This window comes from Oncorhynchus masou, chromosome 22, assembly GCF_036934945.1.
Source record: "Oncorhynchus masou masou isolate Uvic2021 chromosome 22, UVic_Omas_1.1, whole genome shotgun sequence".
NCBI classification, from domain to species: Eukaryota; Metazoa; Chordata; class Actinopteri; order Salmoniformes; family Salmonidae; genus Oncorhynchus; species Oncorhynchus masou.
Genome location: NC_088233.1, coordinates 19,341,807 through 19,358,881, shown reverse-complemented (window position 1 = coordinate 19,358,881; position 17,075 = coordinate 19,341,807). Strand labels below are relative to the sequence as shown.

Sequence of the window (17,075 nt, the reverse complement as noted above, 5' to 3'; positions counted from 1 at the left end):
CCACTAGTCTGCTTCCTCCCTTTCTCTCTCCGTTCATCTGTCCTTTTCCTCTTTCAACTGTATTTCTCCTTTTGCTCTGTGCTTATTCCCCCCCTCTCTCCCTTTCTCTCTCCCTCCCTCTCTCCCAATTTTCCCAAGTGCCCAGCCTCAGAGGGGGTAGCCTATAATCTAAAATGGGGCTGTGGATGAGGGGAGGGTTAATCTAAAGAAGGTCTGGGTGGTTCAACACAGCCGTTTAATCCCAGGCCTTACTGTAAATCCTCCTGTCTGTCTCTCTGTGTTGTTGTGGATCCTCTGGCCTCAGTGTCTCAGGGAATTCAGTCTGTAACTGCATTACTGGAATACTGGGTTTAACTCTCCTTTTCACTACAGCAGATCTGCTAAGTCTCCATTTCTCTAGAGAAGCTGAGCCAAGTAGCTACATGTCAAGTTTGCCTTTGTAATTTTAGTGCTGTCTTTTTTATTTGTATTTTATTGTCTGAAAGTGTTCAAGATACACTGAAAACATAAAAAAACAATCTATACAGGTAACAACAACGATGCGATGTCCAGAAAGGTACAGAAAGTGTGCTTTGTCAATTTACCTGATTTTGCTAACCATTACTTTGGACAAAATCAATCGGTGATTATTTTTGTTATGCTTTTTGTAAAAAAATATCTTAAATTTCTTCTCAATTTGAGCAAATTCAGAATTTGCAATTAATTGCGATTAATGACAGCACATCGTGCAATTAACTCATACATTTTTTTAAATTGTTTGACAGCCCTAACATTTATACATGCACTGTGATCTCAGTAAGAAGGACAACAAGTCAGACAGACAACTGTTGAAGTTGCTTTAGGGATGGATCAAAATGGGTACCTAGCGGTCATTTAGAAGCTGAATTAGTTTTTTGACATTCAGAAGCTGAGCTACAACCTTCTATAGCCAAAGAGACCAAACATTTACTTTGCTTTGGTAAATAATATAATTCTGTCACTATAAATTGATAAAGCTATTCACTTTCTGTCATTTTATTAATGTTAATTTAACCACGCAAGTCCGTTAAGAACAATTCTTATTTACAATGACGTTCTACCCTGGCCAAACCTTAACTCGGAAAATGCTGGGCTAATTGTGCGCTGCCTTATGGGACTCCCAATCACGACCGTTTGTGATACAGCCTGGAATTGAACCAGGGTCTGTAATGATGCCTCTTGCGATGCAGTGCTTTGACCGCTGCGCCACTCGGGAGCGCCCGTACAATAGAAGATGTTTAAACCTAGACAGCTTTTAGGGAAACACTTGTAACTTTCTCTCATTGGGTTAAGCCATGGGAGAAGAGTAGCCAGCAGTTAAAGCTTCTGTGTCAGTAGACCTACTGTCTGGGGTATAACGGTAGGCCTACTGTCTGGGGTATAACGGTAAGGCCTACTGTCTGGGGTATAACGGTCGGCCTACTGTCTGGGGTATAACGGTAGGCCTACTGTCTGGGGTATAATGGTAGGCCTACTGTCTGGGGTATAACGGTAGGCCTACTGTCCGGGGTATAACGGTAGGCCTACTGTCCGGGGTATAACGGTAGGCCTACTGTCTGGGGTATAACGGTAGGCCTACTGTCCGGGGTATAACGGTAGACCTACTGTCCGGGGTATAACGGTAGGCCTACTGTCTGGGGTATGACGGTAGGCCTACTGTCTGGGGTATGACGGTAGACCTACTGTCCGGGGTATAACGGTAGGCCTACTGTCCGAGGTATAGCGAGAAGGCCTACTGTCTGGGGTATAACGGTAGGCCTACTGTCTGGGGTATGATGGTAGACCTACTGTCCGGGGTATAACGGTAGGCCTACTGTCCGAGGTATAGCGAGAAGGCCTACTGTCTGGGGTATAACGGTAGACCTACTGTCCGGGGTATAACGGTAGGCCTACTGTCCGAGGTATAGCGAGAAGGCCTACTGTCTGGGGTATAACGGTAGGCCTACTGTCCGAGGTATAGCGAGAAGGCTTACTGTCTGGGGTATAGCGCTAGTCCTACTGTCTGGGGTATAGCGGTAGGTCTACTGTCTGGGGTTCATATTTCTTACAGTATTGCAGACATCTGGAGATGAATGACGTTGGATTCCTTCTAAATAACTCTTGTGTTACTCATCATCTTCCACATTGTGATCTTCCATTAAAGAGCTTTGCTTTGGTGTAGATTGAAACCTATACATTCATATCAGTTGTGTTCCTCCATTAGGGTTTCTGTTCACCAATGGAGAGTGTTCAAAACAATGAGCAAACCAGCCTTTATATTGAATACATGGAATTGGATTGTGTTGATAGCGACGAATGAATCCTGCACACAATGTGCTTATTTTTTCCCAGATTTTTTATCAGAAACAATATTTGATGTGTATGAATTGTTAGGTGAAATATGCATAACATTTTAATATTTTTCCCATCATTCTGCACCTTTGGGTAGTTGTACTCCCAATTTTGATCATCATGAGTTAGTGAATGCAAAGAAATGTATTGATCTACTTGAGATTTTTAAAAGACAGACTAACTTTCTGTTTTGTCTGCTTGGACTCAAGAGATAAGTATGGTTGTGTTCGTCTTTTTGCAAGCAGTAGTGTTCTTTTGATGAATGTGTTTGCAATTTTTACTGTATAATATATTTTTGATGAATCTATTTATATTTTGAGAAGGCAACTACATTTTGAAAACACATTTGCTGTTTTGCAAAAGGACACAGAGATCTGTTTCTTGTGAACTCTGTTTTGAAATTCAACATTGTTCCCAAAAATCCTTTTTGAGAAAAACGGTCAAGTCTTGCATTAAGAAAGCATGAGAAGAGTCAACTGCAGAGTTGAATCCCTACTGACAGACTGGTTCAGTTATAGAAGGAAATGCCTCCCATACCCTTGTGTGTGTGTGTGTGTGTGTGTGTGTGTGTGTGTGTGTGTGTGTGTGTGTGTGTGTGTGTGTGTGTGTGTGTGTGTGTGTGTGTGTGTGTGTGTGTGTGTGTGTGTGTGTGTGTGTGTGTGTGTGTGTGTGTGTGAGAGAGAGAGATAGTTTTGGCTTGGTTGTGCTTGGTGAGTATCCTTGGATGACATTGTAACGTTTACTTTGGACTTCATACTGCTTTTAGCAGGGGAGAAATGCTGTAGTAGCTAAGGTCTGTGTGTGTAGACCGCCTCACAAAGAGAGCCTGAAAAGGGGATTTTTTCATAACAAGATTAAAACAAATGAGATCAGCAAAAGGGGGGTGTGGAATTTTGTAAACACTTTAATGAGGTTTATGTGGAAGATCTGTGTGCATAGTTTTATGGGAGGATGTTTTAGTGTATGACTGAAAAAGGTATACTTTCTTTATTTGTGGCTCACTGCTCTAATCCTTGCTATATTTCAGGGGTGGGCAACGCCCCACCTTTTGTAGGCCCACGGATCAATTTCACCCCCCCCCCAAAAAATAATAATATATACAGTCAGTCGGGGTCTCAACCACCGGAGGTTGATAGCACCTTAATTTGGGAGAACCGGCTCGTGGTAATGGTTTCCATGTGTTTGATGCCATCCCATTTGCTCCGTTCCGGCCATTATTATAAGCCGTCCTCCCCTCAGCAGCCTCCACTGGTCTCAACTTACTGTTGAGAGTTAGAATAGTAGAATACTTGAGGTGCAATTTTGCATATGGGGCGGCAGCGTAACCTAGTGGTTAGAGCGTTGGACTAGTAACCAAAAGGTTGCAAGATTGAATCCCCAAGCCGACAAGGTATAAATCTGTCATTCTGCCCCTGAACAAGGCAGTTAACCCACTGTTCCTAGGCCATCATTGAAAATATGAATTTGTTCTTAACTGACTTGCCTATTTAAATAAAATAAAAATGTGTGGGTATGGATGTGGGTACACAGACCTACTAGCCACTGCGCTCCCTCAAAACAAGTACATTTGTTTTGTGGCCCCCTCCCCAATCAAAGTTGCCCATCCCTGCTATATTTGATAAGAATCAAGATATGACCACTTAAATCCTGATCGAATTAGATTGGACCCTGGTTCTATAAATGTATATTACACGTCCCTCCATGCAGTCTAGTTATTAAGGATGAGTGTGGTATGTCAGTATAGGTGTTTCTGAAGTTGATTAGTTCTTATTATAGAGGGCTTTGGGCTGCTGAATGTTCAACTCTCTCTCATCTCATTCTAATTCAGCACATTCTATTACATGTAATTGAATTACACACCCTTTCAGAGCCAATTCACCCTTGGTTCCCTCGGATCACCACAGGGATAGTGCTACGGTGAAGTGTGTGACGTGTGCCTTTGTGCGTGTGTGTGTTTGCACTTGTGTGTTGGTGTGCTATGTACTGTCTCTATGTGTTGTCCCTCTGGTTGTTCTGAGAGGGAAAAGGGGGATGGAGGGAGTGAGGGAGGAGTCTTCCCATTGGTGAGTCTCTCCACTGTGCTGAGTCACTTAGCTCTTAGGTGCAGTGCCTGTCTGCCTACCTGGGAAGATTGTGTGTTACTTCCCTATTACTCCTGCTTGAGCTGCCTTGTCAGTCCTGTAAGGATTTCCTACTACTCTGTAGAAGAGGCTTTGGGTGAGTTTATTCTCTTGTTATGTCAGTGCCTCTCTCACATTTTTCTCCGTTTTCTTAGATGAATGTGGTATTGTGGTTGATATACAGTGTGGTTCAGTCTGTTTTTAGATGTAGAGTCTAGGGCAATATATCATGAATACTCCTATCCCGGTATGGCTCCACGTACCGGTATGGCTCCACGTACCGGTATGGATATTTACAATACCGTCCATAACAATATTTCGATACAGAGCTATAAATTAAAAAAACATTCTATAAATTGGACTACTTCACTTTCAGATTTGTCCTAGTTTAGGTTGAGTAAAAAATCATCAGAATTATGAAAGACCATAAAAAACACTTAGAATGTATTTGTTGCAATTAGGGGGTCATGCACTAATCATAAAACATAGTTAAAACTGTATTCTAAAATAAAATCTCAAATTGAAACATATAGGATATGATATTTTGAAAGTATCGTCCAGCCCTAGGATCCTAGCAGAGACTAGACCACTCCAACAACGTTCTAAGAGATGTTCTCACCTACTCCTACGTTCCCTCAGACTCTCTCTGACTCTGTACTGCACAGCATGGTCAATCATTTTGTGTAGCTGTCACGTTTGCCTTTTTCACTGAGGAACAACCCACTGGGCACAGACGTCAGTTAAACGTCTATTCTCTATTTGCATTTGGTTGAGTTGTCAACTAACGTGAATTCAACATGAAATCAACAACAACAACAAACAAATTAAAAGTTGGGCGAAAAAAATACAAAATCCTCGTACGTTGAATACTTTTTGCAAATTTAATCCGTTTTCACATTGATTAAACGTCATCATGTTTTGTATTATTTAATTTTTTTAATGGTGTGGAAACAACGTTGATTCAACCATTTTTTTGCCCAGTGGGACATATAATCATCTTTTCACAGGGGGTTCAGATAGTGTTGATTCTGTTGTTCTATTGAAGAGTTAGCAACATATTGTCATGTTGTTTTGAGGTTTCCTGGAGTTGGACAATTCCCACAGCTGTTGGCATTTGCACTGAAAGTATCAGATAATGATATCAAGTAATGTTATGGTCACAATATTTCGTAATTGCAGGTCGAAGGACCAGTTTTGAATTGTGGATATATTTACTCATATGTTGTGAATGTATTCACTTTCACATCTAAATCCCTTCCATTTTTCTTGTATATTACATCATACATCCGTGCTCCTAACTGGAAATCACCATGAGAAATCCCCATACCACCCATTTTGAATCCCAGGCAGAATTTGTTATACATTGTGGGATAATCTGTGTGATGAGAGTAAAGTGACCCCTTGGGCACAGTTCTCTGTTCTATTTTGGTTAGAAGTAAAAGCTGTAACTTAGATCCTAGTTTGAAGATATAGTCTGAAGCTCAGTCTCAGAGTTGTTCTCAGACACTCCCTCTCTTAAGACTCAGGTGCTCGGTGGCTGACTGGGTGGAGACATACAGGTGTGCCTATTGTTTTTACTCACAGTTCTCGCTTGAGAATCGTGACACATGTTTCCTCAGGATTAGTGAGTGAGTGAGATAGATAGATGATCAATGGTTTATGTAACAGGTCAGGTGCTCTGTGTGATGTCATAACCCTTATGGGGGGCGTGAAGGCGGTACTTGTCACACAGACTCACCCCAGGCTGAATGCCTTTCATAAATAGTTGAGGAACATGTTCTACAGGGCAATGTCACAGTAACAGAGTAACACTGACACTCAGAATTTTCACTTGAAAATATATGTCAGACAAAAACCAATGATTGCAAAGTTTTTTTTAAAACAACATACAACTCTATGCACAATTAATACTTTGAACAATTTCCACTGAAAATTGTACCATTTACACAGTAACAGATGCAAAGTTTTGTAACAGAATGACAGCACAAACTTTGCATGTGCACTGTTCTTCAAGTAAATGTGTTTTTGTAAAATATCTGTATCATCGTAGAATTGCCCTAGAGCAACAAACAGTAAAGACTGTGGCATTCATTACCTTTACATACAGTATATCTACTTAACTATGGTATGTATGCATATCTATTGAACTATGTTCTAAGGAAAGAAATGACTGGAAAGAAAAAGTATTATGTCACTTAGAAGTAGATGCTGTTATACCACAAATTAGTTACAGACTTTTCAAGCATCCAATTAAGAACAAGATACTGTGTATTCCAAGAGGCATCGTGGTTGGTCTCTCCTGTTATTTTCCCTCTCTCTCTGTGAGGTAATGGATATGGATGCGCTGCTCTTCTCTCTGATTATGGAGAGAAGTGGTTTTGTTAAATTGATACATTCCTTTATCCTTCTCTCTGAGCCTGGTGGTATTGGTAAACATGCATTCTTGTGTGTCTTGGTGCGTTCGAGACAACTTGTAACTCTGAAATCTCAGACTTCAGTGCTTTCAAGACATCTCAGACTGGGAAAACATGTTTTGAACGTTCATCCAACTCGGAAATTCTGACAGGGAGGGAGGGGTCTTCTAAAAGGAAGCGATATCTTTAGTAGCACCAGCAGTACACTGGGGGATTTAACACATAAACTGATCTGAGGTTATCTGATTTTTTTCCTAAATTGATCTACCTCACTATTATCCTCCTCTTCTCTGTTGACATGTCATGAAAAATCAAGAGGACATTGGTCTATTTGGTCTATTTTCAGTTCTCTGCCAGCAGCATACCACCACTGCTGGCTTGCTTCTGAAGCTAAGCAGGGTTGGTCCTGGTCAGTCCCTGGATGGGAGACCAGATGCTGCTGGAAGTGGTGTTGGAGGGCCTCCAGTAGGAGGCACTCTTTCCTCTGGTCTAAAAATATCCCAATGCCCCAGGGCAGTGATTGAGGATGCTACCCTGTGTAGGGTGCTGTCTTTTGGATCGGACGTTAAATGGGTCCCCTGACTCTCTGCGGTCATTAAAGATCCCATTGCACTTATCGTAAGAGTAGGGGTGTTAACCCTGGTGTCCTGGCTAAATTCCCAATCTGGCCCTCATACCGTCACGGTCACCTAATAATCCCCAGTTTACAATTGGCTCATTCATCCCCTGTAACTATTCCCCAGGTCATTGCTGCAAATGAGAACGTGTTCTCAGTCAACTTACCTGGTAAAATAACGGATAAATAAAGTAATACTGTGGAGAATGTTTTTATTATGTGTCATATGAAACAATTTATATGTTATTGTTTTGATAAATACTAGATAAATGTCTGATCATATTCATTGGATAATTCATGAGGATTTACTCTTGACTGTCTTGACTGGCTGAGAAACGAATGCCATGATTTCCACCACAGTCGGTCTAAAATTATTTTGAAACAAGTGAATGCCCTCAGGCTAGTTTTCCCTGCCTGCCCAATAGTAAAATATAATGTAGTCTTGGGAAGGTTCGGGCCAGTTGCCATGGTAGCAGGTCTCCCATAGTGTAAATCAAGGACATAGCCTCAGGTGGGATTGTGTTCACCTGAGCTCTGCATTCACTATTGACTATTTGATTTAGCTGTGGATTCTCAATATTTGCTCACTTTCCAGTTTCTACAGAATCCTGTTATGCCCTGTACCCCAGGCTCAGAAGCCCACCTTGCAAACATGCAATTAGGATATCTGATGTAGGCTAATACAGTTTTCATTCTGCATCAGAAGACTGACATTAATATTAAAGAGAAGAGGAGAGGAGTTGATTCAATTTACTGTGGTAATAGTGTGATATAGAAATGGCAAAAATGTTGGCTTGGTCTGGTGTTTGGTACCTTCTCAGATAGATCTAGAAGAAAAAGAAACGCACACCTATTAAGACGAGGTGCTGGCTAGCGGAGTAGAAACTTGAAAATAAAAATAAGAGAGCCGCACACTCTTGGAGCTCAGATGCAAAAATTTAATACCAACGTTTCGACAGCCAAGCTGTCTTCATCAGGGTATAATCACAAACACTGCGGGATGACTCGTTTATATGGTGTCAAAGGACACAGGTGTCTGTAATCATGGCCAGGAGTGGCCTAATATCATTGGTTAATAATCAAATATTAAAATGTCATACAAAGAACAGCATACAAACAAATGGATAGCATACGATCATAGATTAATTTGACTATACAAGTTTACACACAATTACAATGGCAAAGTCACAATAATCACAGGAATGGCTTCAGATCAAAGTCTACGTTGAGACCGTAGGGCGCAAGGGTCTTTAAATTAAAGATCCAGGCAGCCTCTCGTTTTAACAATAAATTATCAAGGTCACCCCCTCTCCTAGGGAGGGTGACATGTTCGATGCCATTATAACGCAGAGACGAAATCGAGTGGCCTGCCTCCAAGAAGTGGGCTGCAACTGGATAAGTCAAGTTTTTACACCTAATGGTGCTACGGTGCTCTGAGATACGTACTTTTAATTTGCGCTTTGTTTTACCTACATAATTTTTACCACAAGGACAAGTTATAAGATAAATAACTGCCTTAGTGGAGCATGTAATAACACCTTTTATTGGGATCAATTTCCCTGTTTGTGGGTGTTTGAAGGATCTACATTTATAAGTGCCATTGCATTGAGCACGTTGTTCAGGAATATCTTGGGGTGGTAAATCAGAGTGTACCAATTGGTCTCTGAGATTTCTGCCCCGCGAGAATACGACCAAGGGAAGGTCCGAAAACACATTACCGAGACTATCATCGGATTTTAGGATGTGCCAATGTTTGTGAACAATTCCCTTAATTTGTTCAGAGCACTTTGAATAACGGGTAGTTAGAACGCAAGAATGCATCTTTTTGCGAGACTTACCTTGAAAAAGGTCATGTCTCGTTTTGTTTTGAATTTTCTCAATGGCAATATTAATCTGATCATTCTTGTAGCCCCTCTCCTTGAACTTTCTTTGCGTCTCAGCCATATTTCTGTCGAAATCGGACTGTTTTTTGCAAATTCTTTTGATTCGACAGCAACCTTCTCAGATAGAACATGACCATTCAGACCTGAGGCTGTTTTAATGGGCCCATCTCCCACGAGGCTGTCACACAGAAGCCATGTTTACATCTGCCACAGCAACAGAACGAACCCCCCTTCTCCTCGGTAGAGCTCAAAGAGGAAGAGAATGAAATATGTCTCTGAAATAACCCAGAAAGGGGCTCTTTGTGCTCCCTAACAACTTAATGTCCACATGCTTTGATTTAACAGGACGCTGGCTGCTAATTTGCATGGGGGTCTGTGGCGGGACGCTTTTAACATGAGGAGGCCAGTGTGTGTGTGTGTGTGTGTGTGTATGTGTATTTCCACCTCCGTAATGTTTACAGATGGAATCTGCAGTAGGGGAACAGATCCACTGGCGGTATTGTTTTGTTGCAGAGCTGAGTAGCGTCTCAGCATGGTCAATAAATTGCAGTACATATTGTGTTCTTCTGTAGTCCGAAGGGAAACAAATGGGTTTGTTTGCAGTAACTTCTTTGTTGTAATATCACAAACGGACGTGGCTGTTTCACAGTTAAGGATTCCAGCTTTAAAGAGGAGATCTGCAGTTCAAACAATAACAAAGTCGGCACCTTGCCACTGTTTGGGTAAACAGCCGAGGGATGGTACTGGAAAAATGTCACCACTCTCAAATTCATAGACAGAGTTATGGATGCAAGAACTGTCCATCCATGATAATACAATTCTAGTTTTATTAACCAAGTTTGAAGGCCATACTTTGTTTATTTACAATTACATTGTTTACAAACTATGGAGTAAAACATATTTTGGGTTCTGATGAAGTATGACAGTTGAACTAAGCTCATGAGGCATTTATGAATTTTATTATTCAAGAATCAGTGGGTATATATCATTGATTTAAAAAAAAGGGATGTACCTGTCGCAGATTGCCCCTTTAAAGTTAGATTTGGGGGTTAGGCAATCTGGTCCTAGAGAACTTCATCCTACTTCAACTCAGACAACAGAAACAGGTAGGGCCAGAGGTCCATACACTCCACAGGTGTTTACATCAGTGACATACAGTACACCTAGAGCCACACACTGGCTGCTTTGTCGTGGAGAGGGTCTGCATTTCACTGTGAGTGAAAACATGTAGGTGATTTACAGCAGAATGACAGGGTGGTTGACATGTTAATAACAACCTCTGGAGATTTTCTATAGAGGGTGTCAGTGACTCTCTACAATCACTAACATACATGTTCCGCTTGGCGACTTGATGCGGAGACTTGATTTTGGTTATATGGACCATAACATGTTCTAAATTTCCCCTTTAAAGTGATTGCAGATGATGTCAAGCATTTAATCAGCCGAGTTCTTGAGGCCAGCTCTAAAATTATCCACAAAACTTAGGCCATGTTTAGAAAGTCGCCCCAGGAGATCGTGAGACTTTTTTAGTCAGTCACTACTAGACCATTTCTTGTAAAAGCCTGTGTTGTCTTCAGCTATTTTTACAGCTCCACTTCAATTAGAGTGTACGAAACATTAAGGACACCTGCTCTTTCCATGACATAAACTGACCAGGTGAAAGCTAGGATCCCTTATTGAGGTCACTTGTTAAATCCACTTCAATCAGTGTAGATGAAAGGGAGGAGACAGGTTAAATAAGGATTTTTAAGCCTTGATACAATTGAACATGGATTGTATATGTGTGCCATTCAGAGGGTGAATGGGTAAGACAAAAGATTTAAGTGCCTTTGAACGGGTTATGGTGGTAGGTGCCAGGCGCATCGATTTGTGTCAAGAACTGCAACACTGTTGGATTTTTCACGCAAAACAGTTTCCCGTGTGTATCAAGAATGGTCCACCACCCAAAGGACATCCAGGCAACTTGACCCAACTGTGGGAAGCATTGGATCAACATGGGCCAGCATCCTTGTGGATCACTTATTGACACCCCGGCGAATTGAGGCTGTTCTGGGGGGAACGGGGGGGGGGTTCAAACGCAATATTGGGAAGGTGTTCTTAATGTTTTGTATACTCAGTGTACAGCACCATGTATACATTCTGGGAGAAAAAGGTGCTGTCTAAAACCTAAAAGGGTTCTTTGGCTGTCCCCGTAGGTGAACCCTTTGAAGAACCCTTTTTGGTTCCAGGTAGAAAGAACCCTTTTGAGTTCCATGTAGAACCCTTTTTACAGAGTGTTCTACATGGAACCCAAAATAGTTCTACCTGGAACCAAAAGGGGTTCTCCTATGGAAACCTTTTGGAAACCTTTTTTCTAAGAGTATAGAATGCCACTGGAGATTCTTCCTTGTTATGATGAGTGAGTCATACTTTTTTATAGCGGTATGGTAAGTTGAAGGTACGCTATAAAAAGTATGATACTTTTAGAGCAAAGAGAACAGTTATCTATTTTTAAGATTGAAGAGATTGAGTTTATTAAAGGTATTTAGGTCACATTTCATTTATTCATTCTACTGGGATGGGACTTCATTGAACTCATCCTATCTTCTCTGTAGACTTACTGATCATGGAGCAAATAAGCAAATTAACTTGCATCATCAGATGCAGGCTCTGCAGCGCTAGTGAATGGATAGCCTCTCAGGACAAATGGACAACGTTACACATTGATTATGTCATACACGGCGATCCAGAGCATCGACAAACATGCTCAATGGGTGACATGTCTGGTGAGTAAGCAGGCCATGGAATAACTGGTACATTTTCAGCTTCCAGGAATTGCGTACAGATCCTTGACATGGAGCAGTGCATTATCATGCTGAAACATGAGGTGATGACGGCAGATGAATGGCACGACAATGGGCTTCAGGATCTTGTCACGGAATATCTGTGTGACACGGAACTGCAGTCAGGTCAAGACCCTGGTGAGGACAACAAGCTTTCAGATGAGTTTCCCTGAGACGGTTTCTGACAGTTTGTGCAGAAATTCGTCAGTTGTGCAATCCCACAGTTTCATCAGCTGTCAGGATGGTTGGTCTCAGACGATCCTGCAAGTGAAGAAGCCGGATGTGGAAGTCCTGGGCTGGCGTAGTTACACAAGGTCTGCGGTTGTGGGGCCATATGGACGTACCGACAAATTCACTAAAACGAAGTTGGAGACAGCTTATGGTAGAGAAATGAACATTCAGTTCTGATGGACATTCCTGCAGTCAGCATGCAAATTGCACGCTCCCTCAAAACATGAGACATCTGTGGCATTGTGTTATGTGACAAAACTGCACATTTCAGAGTGGCCTTTTATTGTCTCCAGCACAAGGTGCACCTGTACAATGATCATGCTGTTTAATCAGCTTCTTGATATGCCACACCTGTTAGGTGGATGGATTATCTTGGCAAATGAGAAATGCTCATGTGTATGGAACATTTCTGAGATCTTTTATTTCAGCTCATGAAACCAACACTTTTTGCATTTATATTTTTTTCCGTGTACATGACTGATCTTAATGGAGACTACCGTGAGAGATAAAGCTCTTTATGTCTCTATAATGTAACAATACCTCTTGCTTGGCCTCAGCGACATGGTGTCATGTATGGTGGTTTTACCTTAATAGGTACAGTGAGGGGGGAAAAGTATTTGATCCCCTGCTGATTTTGTATGTTTGCCTACTGACAAAGAAATTATCAGTCTATCATTTTAATGATAGGTTTATTTGAACAGTGAGAGACAGAATAACAACAACAAAAATCCAGAAAAACACGTCAAAAATGTTATACATTTATTTGCATTTTAATGAAGGAAATAAGTATTGGACCAACTCTCAATCAGAAAGATTTCTGTCTCCCAGGTGTCTTTTATATAGGTAACGAGCTGAGATTAGGAGCACACCTAATCTCAGTTTGTTACCTTTATAAAATACACCTGTCCACAGAAGCTATCAATCAATCAGATTACAAACTCTCCACCATGGCCAAAGAGCTCTCCAATGATGTCAGGGACAAGATTGTAGACCTACACAAGGCTGGAATGGGCTACAAGACCATCTTTTTTAAATGTTTTATTTCACCTTTATTTAACCAGGTAGGCTAGTTGAGAACAAGTTCTCATTTACAACTGCGACCTGGCCAAGGTAAATTGGGTGGGCTATTTGCAGCAATCGGTTAGCTGCTCAGATAGCAGATGTTTAAAGTTGGGGAGGGAGATAAAAGTCTCCAACTTCAACGATTTTTGCAATTCGTTCTAGTCACAGGCAGCAGAGAACTGGAAGGAAAGGCGGCCGAATGAGGTGTTGGCTTTAGGAATGATCAGTGAGATACACCTGCTGGAGCACGTGCTACGTGACCAGTGAACCATCGCCAAGCAGGTTGGTGAGAAGGTGACAACAGTTGGTGCGAATATTCACAAATGGAAGAAACACAAAAGAACTGTCTCCTTCGGCCTGGGGCTCCATGCAAGATCTCACCTCGTGGAGTTGCAATGATCATGAGAACGGTGAGGAATCAGCCCAGAACTACACGGGAGGATCTTGTCAATGATCTCAAGGCAGCTGGGACCATAGTCACCACGAAAACAATTGGTAACACGCTACGCCGTGAAGGACTGAAATCCTGCAGCGCCCGCAAGGTCCCCCTGCTCAAGAAAGCACATATACATGCCCGTCTGAAGTTTGCCAATGAACATCTGAATGATTCAGAGGACAACTGGGTGAAAGTGTTGTGGTCAGATGAGACCAAAATGGAGCTCTTTGGCATCAACTCAACTCGCCGTGTTTGGAGGAGGAGGAATGCTGCTTATGACCCCAAGAACACCATCCACACCGTCAAACATGGAGGTGGAAACATTATGCTTTGGGGGTGTTTTTCTGCTAAGGGGACAGGACAACTTCACCGCATCAAATGGACAATGGACAGGGCCATGTACCATCAAACCTTGGGTGAGATACTCCTTCCCTCAGCCAGGGCATTGAAAATGGGTCGTGGATGGGTATTCCAGCATGACAATGACCCAAAACATACGGCCAAGGCAACAAAGGAGTGACTCAAGAAGAAGCACATTAAGGTCCTGGAGTGGCCTAGCCAGTCTCCAGACCTTAATCCCATAGAAAATCTGTGGAGGGAGCTGAAGGTTCGAGTTGCTATACATCAGCCTCGAAACCTTAATGACTTGGAGAAGATCTGCAAAGTGGAATGGGACAAAATCCCTCCTGAGATGTGTGCAAACCTGGTGGCCTACTACAAGAAACATCTGACTTCTGTGATTGCCAACAAGTGTTTTGCCACCAAGTACTAAGTCATGTTTTGTAGAGGGGTCAAATACTTATTTCCCTCATTAAAATACAAATCAATTTATAACATTTTTGGCATGCGTTTTTCTGAATGTTTTGGTTGTTATTCTGTCTCTCACTGTTCAAATAAACCTACCATTAAAATTATAGACTGATCATTTCTTTGTCAGTGGGCAAATGTACAAAATCAGCAGGGGATCAAATACTTTTTTCCCTCTCTGTATGATTGTGCATAGTCTGTAGAGCAGACTATGGGGTGGTAGCCTTGCTGTCAACAGCCCTGTCATCTTCTCTGTCTGTTAGTTAAACACACTGGAGTGAAGCTGGACCATCGGTCACCAGCTGGTTAGACTAGGCTCAGTGCTGCATGAACTACATGGAGACTCCAATGTTTTGCTTCAGGCCATTTGTGTGATATGTGTTTTTGTACCTGCAGCCATGGGCCAAACGGCCAAATGAATAGTCAAATGATGGAGGAGAATGTAGTGAAGTGGAATACAATCATTGCAAGCAAGGGGCAGTGGGGGATATTCTGTGAGGAATAGCTGGAGCAACACTTAATCTGCTCATACGCAACACTCTGTGGCCAAATGAGTGTTGTTGAGATTTTGGAATATAACCGTTCCTCTTCGCTCTCTCCTGCTCTCCTTCACGCTCTCTCTCTCTGTTCCAGCTCTAAGCAGCAGCCCCATTGAACGCGGCAGCGGCCCCCGCAGTGCGAGAGTCAGTCGGACAGGTCTGTGTGGGAAGAGTCCCAGTGAGAAGAGCAGGAGGGGTGTCAATGGAAGAGGCTTGGCCAGCAGGCCCTTACTGCAGCCCAAACCACAAGGTACTGATAATAATGCTGTTTAATATGACATTTAGCAGACATTTTTATCCAAAGCGACTTACAATAATGAGTTCATACACTTTAGAATATGTGACCCCAGTTGTATTCGAACCCATGACCCTGGTGTTGATAGTACCAACCAGGGTTGGGGTCAATTCCACAAATTCTATTCTCTCTCCCTATAAATTCCATTTAATTTAATTCAAATTCCATGGCATGCTTAGAATTCAAATATAAGTCAATTCCTCTGAATTCCAATGTTAGCTAAATTCCAGCCATTCAATTCCCATGGCACCGTATCTGTCATCTCTTTAATCTGAGTCTAGAGGAAGGTGTCTGTTCTCAGACCTGGGGGGAAAGCGGTCTTTACTGGTTCTATCAGCAGACCTGTCAGCTTGTTTCCACTGTTGGGAAAGAAATTGTTTGACCAAATACAATGTTATTTCTCTGTAAACAAATTGGCAACAGACTTTCAGCATGCTTGTAGAGAAGGGCACTCAACATGTACTGCACTGACACAAATGACTGATAATTGGTTGAAAGAAATTGATAAAAAGACCATTGTGGGAGCTATACTGTTAGATTTCAGTGCAGTCTTTGATATTATTAACCATAACCTGTCATTTAGAAAAATAATGTTTGTAAACTGTCATGGTCAAAACTGCAAACTGCCTTTGCTGTTTCTCCTGTGGCTCCTGCCTGTTGACACGCTGCTTGGTCCGTTTGTGGTGGGTGATTCTGTAACGGTTTTCATTCGGTGAAAGAGAGTCGGACCAAAATGCAGCGTGTAGATTGCGATCCATGTTTAATGAACAAAACGTAACACGAATCTAAATACAAACACTACAAAACAAAGAACGTAACGAAAACCGAAACAGCCAATACTAGTGTAAACTAACACAGATACAGGAACAAGGACACTAAGGACAATCACCCACGAAACACACAAAGAATATGGCTGCCTAAATATGGTTCCCAATCAGAGACAACTATAATCACCTGACTCTGATTGAGAACCGCCTCAGGCAGCCATAGACTAACACTAGACATCCCACAAAACCCCAAGACAAAATCACACCACAGTAACCCATGTCACACCCTGGCCTGACCGAATAAATGAAGAATAAACATAATATATTTCGACCAGGGCGTGACATTCAATTGTTGTAAAGATGGGGAGAGGTCTGTCCATAATAAAGAGAGTTTCTAGTTTTATCAAAATGGTTTGCATAGTCAACTTACGCACAGCTCTGCCACACACACTATTTAGAGTTTTGACATCTCTTTGCTGAACAGGTTTTGGGAGCACTTTTCCTCCATGCACTCCGCAACTGTTCTGGATTGGCCTAGAGGAGGAAGGCTCTGGCTGCGCTGAACAGCAATGACTTTCAGCTCCTCCATGCAGTCCATTCCCACAGTCTGTCCTTTATTTTTCCTGCAGCACAAAAATTGAACCGCTTCCAGGGAGACTCCAGCAGCGCTGTAGAGGAGGAAGGCTCTGTTGCAGCGCTAAACATGGCTGGGAGACTGATGGCAGCTCGGCAGC

The 17,075-nt window shown here is 42.1% G+C and overlaps 1 protein-coding gene across 3 annotated transcripts in view; it reads left to right on the top strand.

Moving 5' to 3' along the window:
* The window catches only part of LOC135509151 (FYVE, RhoGEF and PH domain-containing protein 4-like), a 123,508-nt gene that overhangs the window by 73,226 nt on the left and 33,207 nt on the right, over positions 1 to 17,075 (top strand). For 2 of the 3 annotated variants that reach the window (XM_064929560.1, XM_064929561.1), the window contains exon 2: positions 15,374 to 15,529. In XM_064929560.1, the coding sequence (XP_064785632.1) occupies positions 15,374 to 15,529 (156 nt within the window). Of the gene's footprint in view, positions 1 to 4,384; positions 4,567 to 15,373; positions 15,530 to 17,075 lie in introns of those variants that run through there. The other variant, XM_064929562.1, reaches the window with a different exon arrangement.